At 36.6% G+C, this 23,285-nt stretch overlaps 1 protein-coding gene across 4 annotated transcripts in view; it reads right to left on the bottom strand.

Moving 5' to 3' along the window:
• LOC125653502 (serine/threonine-protein kinase TBK1-like) overlaps positions 1–23,285 on the bottom strand; it is a 44,682-nt gene that overhangs the window by 7,215 nt on the left and 14,182 nt on the right. For all 4 annotated transcript variants that reach the window (XM_048883034.2, XM_048883033.2, XM_056143757.1 and 1 more), the window contains 13 exons: positions 22,467–22,596; positions 22,095–22,185; positions 20,326–20,419; positions 19,970–20,127; positions 17,886–17,996; positions 12,347–12,526; positions 11,496–11,704; positions 10,926–11,076; positions 6,980–7,193; positions 5,520–5,647; positions 4,372–4,488; positions 3,351–3,449; positions 2,226–2,322 (listed from right to left, as the gene is read on the bottom strand). In XM_048883034.2, the coding sequence (XP_048738991.1) occupies positions 2,226–2,322; positions 3,351–3,449; positions 4,372–4,488; positions 5,520–5,647; positions 6,980–7,193; positions 10,926–11,076; positions 11,496–11,704; positions 12,347–12,526; positions 17,886–17,996; positions 19,970–20,127; positions 20,326–20,419; positions 22,095–22,185; positions 22,467–22,596 (1,779 nt within the window). The remainder of the gene's footprint in view (positions 1–2,225; positions 2,323–3,350; positions 3,450–4,371; positions 4,489–5,519; positions 5,648–6,979; positions 7,194–10,925; positions 11,077–11,495; positions 11,705–12,346; positions 12,527–17,885; positions 17,997–19,969; positions 20,128–20,325; positions 20,420–22,094; positions 22,186–22,466; positions 22,597–23,285) is intronic.

Consider the following 23,285-nt stretch of genomic DNA (forward strand, 5'->3'; position numbering starts at 1 on the left):
ACGCAAGACCTTGTTCTGCATATGGTCAGTATATAAATCGAGGCAAGCTATTGACAAACAAGTTGATGGTACTTCACCTTTCATTGATATTGTTTGTATTTTACATATAAATGTTTGTAATCATTTAAGTATTTTACTTCATTCAAACGGAAAATATTTGAAAACCCAGAAACATGTTGATAATCAGGGAAGAAAATCACATTTTTTTCAATTTTGAATAAGTCAAGGAAACATTAATATAATTACAATGCTGTCTGTACAAATACTTTTTCAAAGCGTTGTGACAATTATGGTGCCAAAATTTAGTGATTACATTAAGCACAAGAGGTCAAAAGGTTCATTTAAATTTTGTACAAAATGTTGTTTTTTTTTAAAAAAATACTTGGTGCTAACATACCTGCATGTAATATGGTGTTATGAATACATGGTTGTTAATAACAGGAAGTATTGTGAGCAATGCTCACTAAAAATACCCCTGCTTACCCCAATCTCCCATAGGGTGTTGTTAATAGGTATAAATTAGCTCTTTCTTGAGTGTAAAAAAGAGAGGGCACGACAAAACCTTGGGTAGTCTCTTTTCTAGGAGTGCACTTGATCTTTGACCTCAAAATTGATAGGGAACATCTTCATCCCATGGGTAGTCCATATGTATAAAATGGAGACTAGGTGAAAAGGATAACGCTTTAGAGCCCAGAAACCATATTGCTATTTCAATGTCCAGTGCACCTGACCTTTGAACCCAAACTTGATAGGGGACATCTTCATCCCATGGGTAGTCCATATGTATAAACTGGTGACTGTAGGTGAAAAGGATAACGCTTTAGAGCCTGGAAACCATTGCGTCTACAGATGGACAACCCAATTTCAGTAAACCCCCCCCCCCCCCCAACTTTGTACTTTGTTGCAGGGAGTATAATGACATTTGGATTGACAATATTAAGCAGGAATTACATTTACTAGATTTAAACCATTTTGGGGATTTTTTTGGAATGCTGATAAAATAATTGAAGGAAGAATATTTGATATAGAAAACAAAATAATGTACTTTGTACCACCACCATATTGATCATATTTGAATACAATATTAAAAACAATAAATAATGTGTATAAAAATATATTACATGTACTACCGTATGTTTCAACTATCAGCACACAATTTGTACATACATGTAGAAAACTGTCGTCATAGTGACATAGATAGATGCAACAGAATAAGAAAATGTTGTAGTGTTAATGATAGTGAAGAGTAATAAGTAAATATTGTAGTGTTAATGATAGTGAAGAGTAATAAGTAAATATTGTAGTGTTAATGATAGTGAAGAGTAATAAGAAAATGTTGTAGTGTTAATGACATTGAAGAGTAATATCATTTTATTTTTGTTTGCCCACTCTATCAAGGATCAATTCAAAAATTCATCAAAATTTTTTTTAAAGTGTTAAACTAAGGTAGTGCCACACAGATTTGTGAAATATTTCCTAAAGTTCAATTTTTTAAAAAAAATATTTAATTATTTTGTTCTAAGGAACAAAACCTCTTATTGTGCATGTTATAAAGAAATCTACCCTATAATTTTAATTTAGACAGTTAAATCTCATAAAGATGAAATAAATGCATTCAAGACTTCCAATATTTTGGATTTCTCCCATATTTTTCAGAATATGCCAAATACATTTCATGGATCATATTAGTTTGTTCAGAACATCATCGAATATTAGTATTATGGAAATTTCAATTATTTTATTGAATTACTAAATTTAAGAAGATACAATGTATAACTAATTTTGCAGGTGTTTGGTACTACATTAATTAGTGAGTGTCAACTTATACAGACTGAGAAAGTATTTATAATTGGCAACAAAATTTAAAAACGGAAATTTAATCTGAAATTATATGCATGTATTGATTTTCATACATGTAATACATGTATTTACCTTTTGTATAAATGTCATTTTATTATAACTATCGGTACTAATTATCATTAGTTGTAGTAATTATGTGAGGTTTTTCACTTTCCTTATGTACTTTTGTTATCCAATAAGCTGTATGACTGCTTGTGGAAATAAACAAACAAGCACACTAAAAAGCAATCACACAGGACAGCATGTAAACCAAGCTTTCTGAAAAATGTTAGGAATATGTATACACCATATGTTTTCTAATGCCCAATCTTAATTTTAGTGTATTTCGTGGAAAGTGAACAGTGCTGCGATACACAAAGTCTTACCTCGTCTAATTTATTGACAAATTCATTCTGCCTTTTTTCCAGATGCCCCAGTTTTAGGTTAACTTTATCACATTTCTTTCGTGTGTCCACTGCTTGGCTGTCAAAACACAAATATAAGCCTTACAAAGAAAGATGTATGCACAAACTGGAAACTGAATATAAACAAATGCAGGCATGCTCAATGTTGTCACAGATTTAATGTTAAAATATGCATTTTTGTTTCCATGAACTTTGTGGTAAATAATATTTATCAAATGTCTAGTTGTAATCATGACAAATTTTCCCAAGAAAACTCAACTCGTACATAATCTATTGATAATTACATTACAGTACTAAAACCACCTACAATAATCTGTTAATCTGCCTCTTCTGACTCTATATAGTATGCAAAATATTGATAGAAAGTTAAGTAAGAAGTATCTGTTTACATTAAATTCTTATTCAAATTGGATTCTAGTAACCTAGGAAACTGGGGAAATTTATTCACTTCAGTGCAGCAAGGACAAACCAAGAAAATTTATTCACTTCAGTGCGGCAAGGACAAACCGAGAAAATTTATTCACTTCAGTGCGGCAAGGACAAACCGAGGAAATTTATTCACTTCAGTGCGGCAAGGACAAACCGAGGAAATTCATTCACTTCAGTGCGGCAAGGACAAACCGAGGAAATTTATTCACTTCAGTGCGGCAAGGACAAACCGAGGAAATTTATTCACATCAGTGCGACAAGGACAAACCAGCAACTTTTAAATTCTAGCCTATAACAATGGGCTTTTTTTGCTACTTTGTTACAAAAAAGCTCTACTGTAAAAGTGGTTATTTATGCTGGGGGTTAAGTACGCATTTTTCTATGTTCAACATTACGTGTGGGGGAAAATACGCAGTATCTGAATGCAATATATATTACATCAAATATTTATAACTATATGCGTGGGGGGAATCAATGCACTTATTATGTGACCGTGTAATTAGTGTAAATTTCTCCCATGCGTAAATAAGCACTTATACAGCACATCAGATACTTATTTTGTCTCACATAAAGTTCACAAAGTACTGTGTATACATATAGTTCACAAAGTACTGTATACCTATTGTTCACAAAGTACTGTATACATTGGATACTTACTTGTACCACATGTAGTAAGCATTGTACTGTTTCTCTGTACACCGGTTACAACTCTCTAAAATCGACAGGGATTTGGAACACAGGGTCTGAAGTCGATTTCTATATCATTCAAAACAAAAACAAACTACAGTACATATGTATATTTAAAGGAATATCCATGTGTCATTTACAGACATACAAGTATCTCAACTGCAGCTCCAGCCTCGGAGTTGTTAGACTGGTGTGATGTCGATTAAGTTGAACCCACGTAATCACGTTCTACAGGTGACATGATAATGAAAATATCAAAAGTCCAAAACAATGAATGATGGAAAAGCTTTACGATATTCATAATTTCTGAACATACACAATGAATATTTAAGAAATGAATTACAAGTTTTTAAATTATCTATACAGATGAGGAAAAAAACAACTGATAACATTTTTAAATTCCTATTAACTGAAAAACAGCATTGCAGTATATAAAGTTGAAATGACAGTGACTTCAGTTTTTCCTTTTTGACATGTGGCAAAGAAACAGAAGTTTCTGAATAATCGCTTTCTTGTAAATTTTGGCGTCAAACTGTCATTGTTTCAGATAAAATTATAGATCCTGAAGCATGCTAAGTACTACACCATTGCATAGAACAGTACGAAACGATTCTTGCAAAGAACGCCAAACAGTTTGCATGGAACAATGGGCGGTTTTCATGGAACAAAATGGATTGAAACATGTTAGAGGTGTAATAGCATGCTTCAGAGTCTGTATAATGCTTGTCTGTTATGATTTGTGCTTCAGGGTCTGTATAATGCTTATCGTTACGATTTTGTATTTGCTGTGTTGTCAATCTTTGTTTTGGTCTTCTATTTGAATTTGTCTAAATGTCCATACCATGAAAATGATATGTTTCCAACTCAACAACTATGTTGAGAGAATTGATGATCGACTTATATTCTACCCATCAGAATGTACACGACTGACAAAGAGAATGTCTGATAACACCAAACAAATGTGATTGAATGAATGGAACTGATAACTTACTTTTCTACCATATGAATATTTTCCTCCAGTTTCCCCAGTACAGCTCTGTGTCTGTCTTCTTTAAATGCGATCATGATACCCCTCATCGATTCCAACATAATTCCTATCTTCTCTCCACTGCAAAAACACATTAGATTACTGATCCATGTCAAACTCTTTATTCAAACCTCAACATTTCTTACAGAGATGAATACTGGTGATAGTTTTTCAGCCGATTGAGGTATCAAATGAATTCAACACCGGATAAATGCAATTGTGCATTTATGTATGCCTTCCATTCAATTTTTTTTATCAATATCCAGGATTAAGTAAAAATAAATGTAACAGTCATCTCCTGTCCTCTGATATGGTAACTGGTTTTTGAAATCACGAAATTCAATATTGATAATATTTGTAATTCACTTTGATGAAATCATTAATAACTACTATTTTAACTTAAATGTGTGACATCATAGTGCAATTTTTGGTTGAAGCAAGTACATTGAGACGATAAAATCTTGCAAGCAATCAAAATCATTGCTTCATCTTTATATAATAAAAATTGATAGATATGTCTTTGACCTAGATATTTCAATGCATTGTACAGTACTGACAAGACCAAACCTAACAAAAAGCTTACCCAAAGCAAACCCTGGGTCCACTTTCCAAGTTCGGTCTGGGTCACCTCAGCAAAAAGCCAGATCTGACCCACGATGGACTCAGAAGGTGTACACAAAGTTTGAAGCCGACTCCGAACAGAACCCAGCAGATAGTAAAAGTGAATTCTGTGGACCCTGTGTTCATTACTCTCAACAGTTAACTTGTAATAAAGGACTTTACCATTTGAATGTGAATTTTGCAATCCCAATATACAAAATGTAATGACCGAGTGTACCACATGTATAGCAACATTTGTGTATGGATCATCTGAACTTGTGTACTCACCATCTGTATGCATCTGAGTGACAGCCCATGTTCTCGTCATCCCAGTAGTGCTCGAGTCGTTTGTTCTGAACTTGTGTACTCACCATCTGTACCATCATCCCAGTAGTGCTCGAGTCGTTTGTTCTGAACTTGTGTACTCACCATCTGTACGTATCTGAGTGACAGGCCATGTTCTCGTCATCCCAGTAGTGCTCGAGTCGTTTGTTCTGAACTTGTGTACTCACCATCTGTATGTATCTGAGTGACAGGCCATGTTCTCGTCATCCCAGTAGTGCTCGAGTCGTTTGTTCTGAAGTTCATCCCTCTGTATCTGACTCAGCTGATCCTCCGCTCCTTTCATTATGTTCTCAACCTATAAATAGATCAATTTTTCATAATGTTCTCAACCTAAAAATAGATCAATTTTTCATAATGTTCTCAACCTTTATATAGATCAATTTTTTATTACGTTCTCAACAAATCAATAGATCAATTTTTCATAAATCATATTCTTAACAAATAAATATTAATAAATAGATCAATTTTCATCATGTTCTAAACCTATAAATAAATCCATATTTCGCTATGTTCTCAAAGTATAAATAGATAAAATTTTCATTATGTTCTCAACCTATAAATGGATCAATTTTCATAATATTCTTAACCTATAAATAGATTAATTTTCATTATGTTCTAAATCTATAAATAGATCAATTTTCCACCATGTTCTCAACCTATAAATAGATAAATTTTTCATTACATTCTCAACCTATAAATATATAAATTTTTCATTACATTTTCAACCTATAAATAGATCAATTTTTCCTTATGTTCTCAACCAATAAATAGATAAATTTTTCATAATATTCTTAACCTGTAAATATATCAATTTTCATTATGTTTTAAACGGTTAAACTATGAATAGATCCATTTTTCATTTTGCTCTCCACCTATAACTAGATTCATTTTTCATAACGTTCTCAACCTATATATAGATCAATTTTTCATTACATTTTCAACCTATAAATAGATCAATTTTTCCTTATGTTCTAAACCTATGAATAGATCAATTTCACATTATGTTCTTAACTTATAAGTAGATCCATTTTTCACCTATATGTAGTATGTTCCCATGCATTAATTAATCACAAAAAATTATAGGTATCAAACATAAAAAGAACACTTAACTTGACAGTTCTTCCAATGTTTAATTTTATATCCAGCCATGTACAACTTTCCCTTTTCCCTAGTAAATGTGTTCTCCCCTATTAGTTGGTTGATTGTATATTGTTTAACGTCCCGTTTGAGAATATTTCACTCATATGGAGACATAATTGTTACCAGTGAAGGGCTGCAAATTTAGGCCTATGCTCAGCGCTTGCGGCCTTTGAGCAGGGTCTTTATCGTGCCACACCTGCTGTGACATGGGACCTCAGCTTTCGCAGTCTCATCCAAAGGACCGTCCCATTTAGTAACCTCTTAAGACAAGCAAGGGGTACTGAAGACCTATTTTAATCCGGATCCCCACGGTACTTCTCCCCTATTGTAATGCAGATAATTCAAAACACAGCCAGCTGATATCCAACTTGTGTAAAGTTTGGAAGACAAAACACCATATCAAAGGCAACTCATTCACATTGACAAAAACTTCCCCCAAAAATTATAAACCCAGAGTATCTCCATATACCTGATACAAATGCAGTACCTGTTTTTCTAGATCCCTGATGTATATCTGATTCCCCTCTAGGAGCCTCTCCCTGTCTTTGGCCCCTGCCCCCTGATCAGCCCCCCTGACCAGGGCTGTATTCTGAGCCACCGAGTGATTGTAATTCTTTGTCCACAGCTGACACGTCTGGTTGTGCTGTTTCTGATGTCTGAGGTAGTCTACTAGGTGTATAATCTCGTGCTGTAGCTCATGACTGAAATTAAACCTCAGCATCAGACAATTTCTGCTTGGTATTTCACATGTGGTATTACAACTTGCCTATAACAATAAAACATGCTTATAATGACCAAGCTTCAAATTAATTCATGCTTTTTGCAGTGATTATTCTTACCCTATGAATAGAAAATGATAAAAATTCCATTGGATATAATGAAGTTTGGTTATAATGAACTGTTTTTGTTGGCCCTGGAAGTTCACTATAACTATGTTTTACGGTATAATGAAGTTTGGTTATAATGAACTGTTTTTGTTGGCCCTGGAAGTTCACTATAACTGTGTTTTACTGTATAATGAAGTTTGGTTATAATGAACTGTTTTTTGTTGGCCCTGGAAGTTCACTATAACTGTGTTTTACTGTATAATGAAGTTTGGTTATAATGAACTGTTTTTGTTGGCACTGGAGGTTCACTATAACTGTGTTTTACTGTATAATGAAGTTTTGTTATAATGAACTGTTTTTGTTGACCCTGGAGGTTCACTATAACTGTGTTTTACTGCACAGACATACTTCTTTGCAGAGAAAATCAGAAAGACACTACATATTTAGAAAGACTGCAAATCATTTTCCATTCATGATAACTTTAATTTTCATGTAAATTCCTGATACTGTCATAATGTGACTTTGTTTGCTGGTATGTTGTTTTGTGTCCCATTCCTTATTTTTTTTTACTCGTATAGAGAAACCATCGGATATGTGTCAAGTGTCACAAATTTTAACTATGTGTGAGGAATCAGTAAACTGTAAACATCTTTGCATGTGAAGTGTCATACGTGTGTGAGAGGTGTCATGAACTGTTAATATCATCATCAACTGTAAACATCCTCATGTGAGGTATTGTGAAGTGTAAAGATCCTCATGTGTGAGGTATTGTGAACTGTAAACATCCTCATGTGTGAGATATTGTGAACTGTAAACATCCTCATGTGAGGTATTGTGAAGTGTAAAGATCCTCATGTGTGAGGTATTGTGAACTGTAAACATCCTCATGTGTGAGATATTGTGAACTGTAAACATCCTCATGTGAGGTATTGTGAAGTGTAAAGATCCTCATGTGTGAGATATTGTGAACTGTAAACATCCTCATGTGAGGTATTGTGAAGTGTAAAGATCCTCATGTGTGAGATATTGTGAACTGTAAACATCCTCATGTGAGGTATTGTGAACTGTAAACATCCTCATGTGTGAGGTATTGCGAAGTGTAAACATCCTCATGTGTGAGGTATTGCGAACTGTAAACATCCTCATGTGTGAGGTATTATGAAGTGTAAACATCCTCATGTGTGAGGTATTGCGAAGTGTAAACATCCTCATGTGTGAGGTATTGTGAACTGTAAACATCCTCATGTGTGAGGTATTATGAAGTGTAAACATCCTCATGTGTGAGGTATTATGAAGTGTAAACATCCTCATGTGTGAGGTATTGCGAAGTGTAAACATCCTCATGTGTGGTACTGTGAACTGTAAACATGCTCATGTGTGAGGCGTTGTGAAGTGTAAACATCATCATGTGTGAGGTATTGTGAAGTGTAAACATGCTCATGTGTGAGGTATTGTGAAGTGTAAACATCATCATGTGTGAGGTATTGTGAACTGTAAAGATGCTCATGTGTGAGATATTGTGAACTGTAAACATCCTCATGTGAGGTATTGTGAACTGTAAAAATCCTCATGTGTGAGGTATTGTGAAGTGTAAACATCCTCATGTGAGGTATTGTGAAGTGTAAAGATCCTCATGTGTGAGGTATTGTGAAGTGTAAACATGCTCATGTGTGAGGTATTGCGAAGTGTAAACATCATCATGTGTGAGGTATTGTGAAGTGTAAACATGCTCATGTGTGAGGCGTTGTGAAGTGTAAACATCCTCGTGTGTGAGGTATTGTGAAGTGTAAACATGCTCATGTGTGAGGTATTGTGAAGTGTAAACATCATCATGTGTGAGGTATTATGAAGTGTAAACATGCTCATGTGTGAGGTATTGTGAAGTGTAAAGATCCTCATGTGTGAGATATTGTGAACTGTAAACATCCTCATGTGAGGTATTGTGAACTGTAAACATCCTCATGTGTGAGGTATTGCGAAGTGTAAACATCCTCATGTGTGAGGTATTATGAAGTGTAAACATGCTCATGTGTGAGGTATTGTGAAGTGTAAACATCATCATGTGTGAGGTATTGTGAATGTAAACATCCTCATGTGTGAGGTATTGTGAAGTGTAAACATCATCATGTGTGAGGTATTGTGAAGTGTAAACATCCTCGTGTGTGAGGTATTGTGAAGTGTAAACATCCTCGTGTGTGAGGTATTGTGAAGTGTAAACATGCTCATGTGTGAGGTATTGTGAACTGTAAACATCCTCATGTGTGAGGTATTGTGAAGTGTAAACATCATCATGTGTGAGGTATTGTGAAGTGTAAACATGCTCATGTGTGAGGTATTATGAAGTGTAAACATTCTCATGTGTGAGGTATTGTGAACTGTAAACATCCTTGTGTGTGTTGTATTATGAACTGTTAATATGATTGTGCATAAGAAATCATGAACAACAAGAGGTACTGTGAGCAATGCTCACTAAGAATACCCCCCCGCTTACCCCAATCTCCCAAAGGGTGTTGGTAATAGGTATAAACTACCTCTTTTCTGAGTGTAAAAAACAAATGGCATGACAAACCGAACCATATTGCTACTTCGATGTCCAGTGCGCGTGACCTTTGACCTTTTGACCCCAAAATCGATAGGGAACATCTTCATCCCATGGGTAGTCCATATGTGTGACATGGTGACTGTAGGTGGAAAGGATAACGCTTTAGAGCCCGGAAACCACATTGCTACTTCGATGTCCAGTGCGCTTGACCTTTGACCTTTTGACCCCAAAATCAATAGGGAACATCTTCATCCCATGGGTAGTCCATATGTATGATATGGTGACTGTAGGTGGAAAGGATAATGCTTTAGAGCCCGGAAACCATATTGCTACTTTGATGTCCAGTGTGCATGACCTTTGACCTTTTGACCCCAAAATCGATAGGGAACATCTTCATCCCATGGGTAGTCCATATGTATGATATGGTGACTGTAGGTGGAAAGGATAACGCTTTAGAGCCCGGAAACCATATTGCTACTTCGATGTCCAGTGCGCTTGACCTTTGACCTTTTGACCCCAAAATCAATAGGGAACATCTTCATCCCATGGGTAGTCTTTATGTATGATATGGTGACTGTAGGTGGAAAGGATAACACTTTAGAGCCCGGAAACCATATTGCTACTTCGATGTCCAGTGCGCTTGACCTTTGACCTTTTGACCCCAAAATCGATAGGGAACATCTTTATCCCATGGGTAGTCCATATGTATGATATGGTGACGGTAGGTGGAAAGGATAATGCTTTAGAGTCCGGAAACCATTGCGTCTACAGACGGACGGACGGACGGACAGACGGACAACCCGATTCCAGTATACCCCCCCCCCCCACAACTTGTTGCGGGGGGTATAATAAATATCCTCAAGTATGAGGTATCAAGCAATCCATTGGTGTCTTTATTCTTGATTTTGATGACTTACTCCATGACATGAAAGCCCGGTAACCTTTGTGCACTACTTACATGTATCCACTGACGCTGGTTTGTAAGAGCTGTAACCTTTGTGCACTACTTACATGTATCCACTGACGCTAGTTTGTAAGAGCTGTGACCTTTGTGCACTACTTACATGTATCCACTGACGCTGGTTTGTAAGAGCTGTAACTTTTGGTGGTATTGTTTGACCAGCCTGAGATGGAAGGCCATGACGGTACAGCAGAGCTTGGACAGCTGGTAGTCGTTACTGACGTGCACCGAGCTTCCAAACCGAGGAAACTCCGCTACAACACAAGAAAATTTCAGTGGAGAGACTTCATTTAAACTGAAAAGTACTAAATAATAATCAGTACCTAAATTAATGGTCAGATAAGTACTGAATAGTGCAAATAATTTGTAACTAAAATAATAGTCAGATAAGTACTGAATAGTGCAAATAATTTGTAACTAAAATAATGGTCAGATAAGTACTGAATAGTGTGAATAATTTGTAACTAAAATAATAGTCAGATAAGTACTGAATAGTGTGAATAATTTGTAACTAAAATAATAGTCAGATAAGTACTGAATAGTGTGAATAACTGTTAACTAAAATAATGGTCAAATAAGTACTGAATAGTTTTTTGAAAGTTCACCACTGTGTATGTTTACAGTTTAAAACTGAGGAAAATCAACATGAACAAAAACCGACCAACAAACTTACGATAGACACAGTTAGGAAAGTATCTGTGATCGGGGTACGACTTTAGGAACACAAATATGGGATTGTCCGGCGTGATGGACTTTGGGTACTTGGACACTGGTGTGAGGGGATCCACTGTGTGTTCCAGTAACTCTCCATCCAAGACCAGAATTTGATTGACAGCTGCTACCTCACACTGCTCTGCAATCACTTCCTGAAGGTGGGACAGTCTGAAAAAAATCAGTGATTCTTGAATCTTCAATACAGAAAACAACAGATTTGAAGATCAAATCTCATTGTTAAAAAGTTGTATCATAGCAGTTGACACAACAATTTTCCTTGCCATGGGCAGATGAAAGAATGCAGAAGTGAGCAAGCTCACATACCCCACACTCCAACATTGCTTGACAATGCCTCACATAATGAATGGTAATGCCATGCATTACTGCAAGAACAGGACAGACAGGCTCAAAACTTTAAGTTCAGTAGTGGTATTACTCCCAGAAAACGTTACAGTAATGAATCAGAATTTTATGGGAATATGCACATCTACAGTGTATCCTTATTAATTACAAAGTTCACGAAATTCTGTTGAGCAGTCTCAGAGGAGTTGAGCTGACAAGAAAGGGACTGATGGATGGGCCAAAAACATTATACCCTCTGTAACTTTGTCAAATCTGTCTAATTCTACACCTGTGTTCTCTGTTTCATTGTGAACTCTGACCCCATTTCATTTCCAATTACAGTTTTGGTTGTATTTTGTACACATTCTTTACACTTTGAAATCTAAATTCCAGTCTAATCTGGCACAAAGTTATCTTCCAGAGCATGTTGGACTGTGCAAATATCAATACTGAGAGAAATAGACTTACTTGGTGTCCTTCCTGATGTAGATTCTCATGTTGGACCATGTCACAGGACAAAATGCATTCAGAACTTTCTTGGACATAAGATTTCCTACTTCCTGAAAAAATCTGTCAAACGTTGTCCGTTTCCTTTCATTGCTCTCCAACAAAGAGGCGAGTAATGGCACCAAAAACTTCTTCAGGCCTCTGTACAAAGATTTAAAATTTCACTCACTAAAGCACGTCAAAATGAATCTAAAATGGCATTACTTCTGCATTTATGTTACCTAATTTCCAAATCATTTTATCATATTTGACTTAAAGGAAAGGATCATTATTGATATTAATAACACCAGTTCTATCTGTACACATCTTATCAACCATTGCCAACTTAAATGCTTATAAATAATAACTGTGAGCTAATATGACCTTTATTTAATTATCCAAGAATGTTCCATTGAACACTCTTTCTTGAACTCTAGTAAATAGCTGAGCAGCTAGTGTTCTTGGTCACAACTAAATTAACGTAAAAATATCATAGCAATATCTCACAAAATAAAAAGAGGCTCATCGACAACATCGCTCACCTGACAGTAGACAGGTGAGGGAGATGAATACTTACACAGACAGTACACAGGTGAAGGAGATAATAACTTACACACACAGTAGACAGGTGAGGGGGAGATTATTAGTTACACAGTTAGTTAGTGACCTGATACGGAAAAATACATGGTGTGAAAAGAAAACCCGTATCGGGCGAGGCGAAGCCGAGCCCGATACGGGTTTTCTTTTCACACCATGTATTTTTCCGTATCAGGTCACTAACTAACTGTGTAACGAATTTATCACGTCGAAGACCTCTAACTGGATATGTGGGGGGTCTATATCATACAACTTAGTCAAATGTCTTTCCTTTTGACACGGCTGCAAGTCGAACCCGACGATAAATAAAATTACTCGCCCAATACGGAATTTACTCGCATGATACGGTTTTTTTCACGGCGTCATGTGACCAAGATCTGACCAATTAGATTTCAACAATTTTGTCTGAGGCGTGATAAAATAACTTACACAGACAGTACACAGGTGAGGGGGAGATAATAACTTACACAGACAGTAGACAGGTGAGGGGGAGATAATAACTTACACAGACAGTAGACAGGTGAGGGAGATAATAACTTACACAGACAGTAGACAGGTGAGGGAGATAATAACTTACACAGACAGTAGACAGGTGAGGGAGATAATAACTTACACAGACAGTAGACAGGTGAGGGGGAGATAATAACTTACACAGACAGTACACAGGTGAGGGAGATAATAACTTACACAGACAGTAGACAGGTGAGGGAGATAATAACTTACACAGACAGTAGACAGGTGAGGGGGAGATAATAACTTACACAGATAGTAGACAGGTGAGGGAGATAATAACTTACACAGACAGTACACAGGCGAGGAGCAGATAATAACTTACACACACAGTAGACAGGTGAGGGAGATAATAACTTACACACACAGTAGACAGGTGAGGGAGATAATAACTTACACACACAGTAGACAGGTGAGGGGAAATAATAACTTACACAGACAGTACACAGGTGAGGGAGATAATAACTTACACAGACAGTACACAGGTGAGGGAGATAATAACTTACACAGACAGTACACAGGTGAGGGAGATAATAACTTACACAGACAGTAGACAGGTGAGGGAGATAATAACTTACACAGACAGTAGAAAGGTGAGGGGGAGATAATAACTTACACAGACAGTAGACAGGTGAGAGGGAGATAATAACTTACACAGACAGTAGACAGGTGAGGGAGATGAATACTTACACAGACAGTACACAGATGAGGGGGAGATAATAACTTACACAGACAGTAGACAGGTGAGGGGAGATACAGTGGAACCCCGTTATTACGTTCCCTCTTTAATACGTTAGTCCGCATATTACGTTGGAATTTCAAAGCACAAAACCATTTCTTAACAAACCTATATAAAATAGACCTCGTTATTACGTTGCCCTAAGATGCCGGGACTCGGTATTACGTTGTAAAAATTCCGACAAAAACGTAATAAACTCCTAATTATTCAATGATTCTCAAAATAATAAGCCATTCACACCTTGACTGTCTGAGGCAGTCACCACGTAAATTTCCTGGTCTGTTTGGGGATTAGAGACGCTTGACTGATCACGCTTCGATAGATCTAGCGACATCAATACAGGTGAATACCTCGTATCGAAGCCAGTGATAAACAATTAAATAATGTTTATTTAGACATTGTACTCTATGAAATTTACTTCATTTTTCATATTTTGATAATCGAAGAAATAATTTCTCAACCACCTGAGTGTTCAGTATAGTGTGATTACCTTCGCTATTAAAACTCTATTTACGGACAGCTTTGGTACCGAACATGAAAGACAAGATTTATCGTAGCATTGTTAAAACCGCTTGGGTAACTGCTTGGACATAGGTGACGAAAGGTGGTTAATTAAAAAATTGTCCGTTGTTTGGACATGTTCATAAATCTCGTCCATACATACACCAATCAAACTGTCCTGTGTTATCGGCCGATTCGCGCACGGCATTTACCTCAGTGAATATTCTAAAATCCCTTGATGCGCACGTGATTTTAGTGCCATCATTTAGCGTTATAAATGAAATCTTCGTGCATCATTATATTTTTTTTTTTATGTGGATTGCGCTTAAATTGTTCTCCGTGTTTATCGTTGGTGAGAAAAGTGTGTATGTGTTGGGTATCGTGTGCGTTTTGTGTCTATAGTTTTGTTGTTTTGGGGTGGGATTTTTTTTTATTGTGTTGTGTATTGTGTAATTAGAGAACTTAATAAAACGATGTTTTGTTTATTTTTTTAATACGAATGTTGAATACGAACCGGAACGAGTTATTGATAGAAATTTACATGAACGCATTGTTTTAAAGTTGAACAAAATGGCGGTCCAAACGAATGCAGAAAAAACAACGTTTATCAAAACATCCTTATGTATCCTACACCAGAAATAAAGAAAAGGGATAAGAACATGAAGAATTACGGACATTAAAGATAAAATGTAAATAAAACAAAGTATAATAGTCTTTTAAACAAAGAAACAGTAAAGATATATTCACACACCCCTTCACGGAGTACCAACGGACGATATACAATTTCCAAATGATATTTTTAACGGATTTCACTGGTAACGTTTATTACGTTGCCCCCGGTTTTACGTTATTTTATCGTGACAAAATGGAAAACGTAATAACGGGGTTCCACTGTAATAACTTACACAGACAGTAAACAGGTGAGGGAGAGATAATAACTTACACAGACAGTACACAGGTGAGGGGGAGATAATAACTTACACACACAGTAGACAGGTGAGGGAGATAATAACTTACACAGACAGTAGACAGGTGAGGGAGATAATAACTTACACAGACAGTACACAGGTGAGGAAGATAATAACTTACACAGATAGTAGACAGGTGAGGGAGATAATAACTTACACAGACAGTACACAGGTGAGGGGGAGATAATAACTTACACAGACAGTAGACAGGTGAGGGAGATAATAACTTACACAGACAGTAGACAGGTGAGGGAGATAATAACTTACACAGACAGTAGACAGGTGAGGGAGATAATAACTTACACAGACAGTAGACAGGTGAGGGGGAGATAATAACTTACACAGACAGTACACAGGTGAGGAAGATAATAACTTACACAGATAGTAGACAGGTGAGGGAGATAATAACTTACACAGACAGTACACAGGTGAGGAAGATAATAACTTACACACACAGTAGACAGGTGAGGGAGATAATAACTTACACACACAGTAGACAGGTGAGGGAGATAATAACTTACACACACAGTAGACAGGTGAGGAAGATAATAACTTACACAGACAGTAGACAGGTGAGGGAGATAATAACTTACACAGATAGTACACAGGTGAGGGAGATAATAACTTACACAGACAGTAGACAGGTGAGGGGGAGATATTAACTTACACAGACAGTAGACAGGTGAGGGAGATAATAACTTACACAGACAGTAGACAGGTGAGGGAGATAATAACTTACACACACAGTAGACAGGTGAGGGGAAATAATAACTTACACAGACAGTAGACAGGTGAGGGAGATAATAACTTACACAGACAGTAGACAGGTGAGGGGGAGATAATAACTTACACAGACAGTACACAGGTGAGGGAGATAATAACTTACACAGACAGTAGACAGGTGAGGGAGATAATAACTTACACAGACAGTAGACAGGTGAGGGGGAGATAATAACTTACACAGACAGTACACAGGTGAGGGAGATAATAACTTACACAGACAGTACACAGGTGAGGGAGATAATAACTTACACAGACAGTAGACAGGTGAGGGAGATAATAACTTACACAGACAGTAGACAGGTGAGGGAGATAATAACTTACACAGACAGTACACAGGTGAGGGGGAGATAATAACTTACACAGACAGTAGACAGGTGAGGGAGATAATAACTTGCACAGACAGTAGACAGGTGAGGGAGATAATAACTTACACAGACAGTAGACAGGTGAGGGAGATAATAACTTACACAGACAGTACACAGGTGAGGGGGAGATAATAACTTACACAGACAGTAGACAGGTGAGGGAGATAACTTACACAGACAGTACACAGGTAAGGGGGAGATAATAACTTACACAGACAGTAGACAGGTGAGGGAGATAATAACTTACACAGACAGTAGACAGGTGAGGGGGAGATAATAACTTACACAGACAGTAGACAGGTGAGGGGAAGATAATAACTTACACAGACAGTAGACAGGTGAGGGGGAGATAATAACTTACACAGACAGTAGACAGGTGAGGGAGATAATAACTTACACAGACAGTAGACAGGTGAGGAAGATAATAACTTACACAGACAGTACACAGGTGAGGGGGAGATAATAACTTACACAGACAGTAGACAGGTGAGGGAGATAATAACTTACACAGACAGTAGACAGGTGAGAGGGAGATAATAACTTACACAGACAGTACACAGGTGAGGGAGATAATAACTTACACAGACAGTAGACAGGTGAGGGGGAGATATTATTATACCTCAGTATGAGAATTCTATGCAACGTGTAATCTGATTGGTCTAGACGGTCACGTGCCAGGGAAGACAAAACTTTATATCTCCCTCTCAAACATCATATCTCCCTATCATATTTCCCCTTGGGCAGCTTCGTGCATTTTCCATAAATTTAACGTTAAAGTAGACGAAGTGTATTATGACGTCACAATAAGTCCGAGTCATTCTACTTTCATAGTTCGTAAGGCACAAAATATGCGGGTCTCTGATATACATATTTTGGTTGATACAAAAACAAGCAAGTAAATCAGCATTCAAGGAGAACGGTAAAACAAAAACTGGTTATCATATCACTGTATTTCGCTGTTTGTACCTTCTAATTCGTTGAGGCGCGGTGTTACCGTTAGGGCAATCTCAGCTACATATATGTACAATGTATAGATGAGCGGGGAGATAATAACTTACACAGACAGTAGACAGGTGAGGGGGAGATCCCGGCTCCACTCCACGGGTCCATCTTCGTACTTCTGAATCCCTGATAGTATCCCGCTCTCCTTGGTTTTTGTGATTTCATACCTGTCAAAAAGACCAAAATAAAGAGGTCATTCTCCACTACCCTCCCACTCTCCTTTCTTTTCATCTTTTCATTCCTATCAAAAAGACGAACATAAATTAAAAGCAGCAATTTTAAAAACTTAAAAGTGTACAGAAAATGCCTAAAGTTAAAAAAAGCCTAATGCTATTGAATAAAAAAAATTTCAGAATTTTTTTAATACTTTCTATATAAGTATGAAAGAAGTAAAAAAAATTGTAATGTGTAATATATTTAGGATTTCAGAGAAAATTGTCTATCTTGTATCATTATACTGAATTTGTCTGTAAAAGGATAGAGGTACGTTCCAATATATACTGTTTATGCTACAAAGCCTATGACATAAGAATAATGCAACCTTTAAATGACTTCGACAAAAGAAATGCACCATTCAGTTTTTTTTATCTAGAATATGGACAGTAAAATAAGGTTACAGCGAACATGCTTATAATAAATTCATGCTTACAGTGAAGTGATTTTCATTTCCTGTAGTTTTAAAACATATCATAAACTCATTTGATTTAACAAAATATGTTTTACAACTAAAAGTGCATAAAAATAGGCAAATGACAAATATATTTATTTTGTATCAAGCTCAGGGAGCCTTGGGTTTGACCCTCAATCCCCCCCCCCACCCCCAAACAAATTAATGCATGCCTGACATAACCTCCTCTAAAGAAATTAGATATGTAACTATTTCAAAATAAAACATGAAAAATCTGTAGTGTAAATGAAATTAGCAAAATAGGATAATGAAAATCTTCAAAAAGCAAGACAGGTGATTATCCTGAAAATTTATATAATGATCCCCATGAAGCAATAACATATTTTGGAGAGGACCTTAGATCAAGATAATACTGTATAGAATTCGAATACTTAATGCAATGATTAAATACTTCAGCATTCACATGTATAGTACAAAAATGTAGATTCAAGTTTGTTACATGCACATGTTTGACATGCCCCCTTTCTAGTATTTTTTCTCGTTGTTGCTGTTCCTTTAGATACATCGAGATCCATTTACACAAGTCTTTGCGCATCTGCCTAGAATTAATCACGTTCATCATGATCATTTAATGTCAGGCTTACAGTTACATGTTTTCATGTACAAAAATGAATTTCTCTGTCATAGTAAGTGCATACTAAACTAAACCAGCCTAAACTAGTGAGGGGTGGACGTGGGGCTGTCACCTGGTTTTGCATCACCAGGCATGCCAAGGAGTTGACACTGGTAACTAGACGTGAGCAGTTGCTATTTTCAGAAACAGTAAAACACAGAGGTTTATATTTTCTGTTGCGTCCTGTGGGGATCTGGGTTAGAATAGGTTTTCAGCACCCCTTGCTTGTCGCAAGAGGTGACTAAATGAGGTGGTCCTTCAGATGAGACCGTAAAACCGAGCCCCCCATGTCACAGCAGGTGTGGCACAATAAAGATTCCTCCCTACTCAAGGGCCGTAAGCGCCGAGCATACATGTAGGCCTAAATTTTGCAGCCCTTCACCGGCAATAGTGACGTCTCCATATGAGTGAAAAATTCTTGAGTGGGATGTTAAACAAGATACAATCAATCATGTTTTCTGTTGCACAAAACAACCCCCTCAGTTAGATCCACCACTTCCTCTTTTTCGAGATGACATGAAAAAAAGACTGTGTTGTCACATCCATTGACATGACCCGGATAAGATTGATATCCCATTTTGTAATACATCCATACACAGGCATACTCACACGGAGATGAAACAGGTAATCAACATAAATTCATAATCTCAGTTCAACGAGATGTAACTTTGCAAGATAAAAAGGGACAGTCGTTAGGAGTATGGGAGATTTTTTATGCAAGATATCTGCTGATCTATATGTAGCTCAAATCTTCTCCACCCCAAACTTTAGAGCTCGCTATGAAGCATGAAAATATATTGGAAAGAAAAGGCTTCAGATATGAGTAAAAATATTCTTACATTTTGTGTCTGTTTCTGCGCCCTCCATACGCTTTAAATGGCAATTGTCCAGTGGCTGCATGATAAATCGTGACCCCCAGGCTCCAAAGGTCAACAGTCGCATCAAATGGACCAGTATTTCCATCCTTTATCACTGCCCTGCCGTATATGTTAGGGTGCTGTAGTTCAAAAACAAAATATAGATTAAAAATAATTTAAATTTTTTTTTACCTGATCTTTTTATGAAATGTGTTAAATACATGCATATAAGATCCATACATTAACAGCAATTTACCAGACTATATTCTATAATGACATGCCTTTAATTGAAGTCTACAGATTACAGGTTTTGTTTGATTCTAATTCTTGATGCTTACCAGATACTCCTCTGTACCATACAAGGACATAAACTGCTCGTCTTCACTCTCTAGCTGTTTAGCAGCTCCAAAATCTGTCAATTTGTACACAGACCTAAAAAAAAAATTCCGAGGACATCAACTGCATCCACACACATCTTGCTTGTGAAAAGATTCTATTAAAATATATATCACTGTGCAGTAAAATATCATGAATGGATAATCAGTTATAGTTTCGCTTGTTGGATTTATTGTTTGCATTTACAATACATTTTGTCACAGAGTACACTTTTGTAAGCATTTACATGCTTGGTTTAAGCCTAGGTGGCTCACTACACCTTGAAAGGGTTAATCAAATCAGCATGAAATGATTTAATTATGAGAGATATGACGATATGTAATAAGTACATGATTGTCAAAAGGCAAAACATATGCAATTTTGGAGAGAAAAAGCATGATTCTCAAAACATTTCATTCAATAAATAACTCAGAAGACACTGGCGGATCTGAACTCGGGATCCGACTCTCAGTAACCCGATACCTTATCCACTGATCTACGCAGATCTACAAATTGACTGATATAAGGAATTTCATAAAACATTTGAATCTTCATCTATGTTAGCGTCATAAAATACAGAAGTCTTGATGCAGTGAGCTACCTTAAGATCTGTACACAGTTTATACACTACCTTCCCTCCTTAAGATATGTACACAGTTTATACATAGCACTACCTTCCCTCCTTAAGATCTGTACACAGTTTATACACTGCCTTCCCTCCTTAAGATTTGTACACAGTTTATACACTACCTTCCCTCCTTAAGATCTGTACACAGTTTATACACTGCCTTCCCTCCTTAAGATTTGTACACAGTTTATACACTACCTTCCCTCCTTAAGATCTGTACACAGTTTATACACTACCTTCCCTCCTTAAGATCTGTACACAGTTTATACACTACCTTCCCTCCTTAAGATCTGTACACAGTTTATACACTACCTTCCCTCCTTAATATCTATACACTATCTTCCCTCCTTAAGAGCAGTACAGTCTATACATAACACTACCTTCCCTCCTTAAGATCTGTACACAGTTTATACACTACCTTCCCTCCTTAAGATCTGTACACAGTTTATACACTACCTTCCCTCCTTAATATCTATACACTATCTTCCCTCCTTAAGAGCAGTACAGTCTATACATAACACTACCTTCCCTCCTTAAGATCTGTACACAGTTTATACACTACCTTCCCTCCTTAAGATCTGTACACAGTTTATACACTACCTTCCCTCCTTAATATCTATACACTATCTTCCCTCCTTAAGAGCAGTACAGTCTATACATAACACTACCTTCCCTCCTTAAGATCTGTACACAGTTTATACACTACCTTCCCTCCTTAATATCTATACACTATCTTCCCTCCTTAAGAGCAGTACAGTCTATACATAACACTACCTTCCCTCCTTAAGATCTGTACACAGTTTATACATAACACTACCTTCCCTCCTTAAGATCTGTACACAGTTTATACATAACACTACCTTCCCTCCTTAAGATCTGTACACAGTTTATACACTACCTTCCCTCCTAAGATCTATACACAGTTTATGAAATACCTTCACTCCTTAAGATCTGTACACAGTTTATACACTACCTTCCCTCCTTAAGATCTGTACAAAGTTTATACATAACACTACCTTCCCTCTTTAAGATCTGTGCACAGTTTATACATAACACTACCTTCCCTCCTTAAGATCTGTACACAGTTTATATTAATAACACTACCTTCCCTCCTCGTCTTTGAACAATAGAATATTTCCTGGTTTGATATCTCGGTGGACAATATCTTTCTCTCTTAAATACTGAATCCCTGCAGCTATATGTCAAGGAACAAGCAAAGATAAATTGATATCTAATAAACTGTCTATGCATTTTTTATTATCTTCTTTGAATAAACTTTAAAATACCTGAGAACAGGTGACTAATTACATAAAATGGATCTTCTTGAATTAAGTAAGAGAGATTTTATATCTGCTGAAGAGATGAATATTTAATTTACTTTAAAAACAAAAAAAAAATCTGATTAAAGAGCAGTTGGGTGATGATAATGATTCATAGAAAAATATCACATCAATATACAAATGAATGATGTCATACTGAGGTCTCTGAGGACGATCAGAAATTCATCTTCCTCCAACCCCAGCGAGTTTTTGGGGTCATCTAGCAGCGTGTACAGACTGCCATACTGGGACAGCTCCATCACAATCACCTTGTGGCTGTTCACATCCTGCAACACAGCAATACATGTACGTATCAAAAGATTACAAAAACAGAAATACATGTACGTATCAAAAAATTACAAAAACAGCAATACATGTACATATCATATCAAAAGATTACAAAAACAGCAGCACATGTATCATATCAAAAGATTACAAAAACAGCAATACATGTACGTATCAAAAGATTACAAAAACAGCAATACATGTATGTATCATATCAAAAGATTACAAAAACAGCAGCACATGTATCATATCATATCAAAAGATTACAAAAACAGCAATACATGTACGTATCAAAAGATTACAAAAACAGCAGCACATGTATCATATCAAAAGATTACAAAAACAGCAATACATATATATTATTACTACAGTAACTTGATCCGAAGAGTCGGATCACGTCGAGTTGACAGGCGCGGATCATCAGATCACACGAGACGCGAAGCGTCGAGTTTGATCTGATGATCCGCGCCTGTCAACGAGACGTGATCCAACTCTTCGTATCAAGTTACTGTAGTAATGATAAATTTATTATATACCCCCTATGCATTTTAAATCCACATTTATATGATACTAAATGTAATCCAAATTATCAAAAATACAGACATACAGTGAAATTATGTTTTGTGTGCAGTTTTGTTTGTGACGCGGCCAATATTTTAAGCAAAAAAAACGTTGCATTGATGCATTGTGA

The sequence above is a fragment of the Ostrea edulis genome, chromosome 7 (genome assembly GCF_947568905.1).
Source record: "Ostrea edulis chromosome 7, xbOstEdul1.1, whole genome shotgun sequence".
NCBI lineage: Eukaryota > Metazoa > Mollusca > Bivalvia > Ostreida > Ostreidae > Ostrea > Ostrea edulis.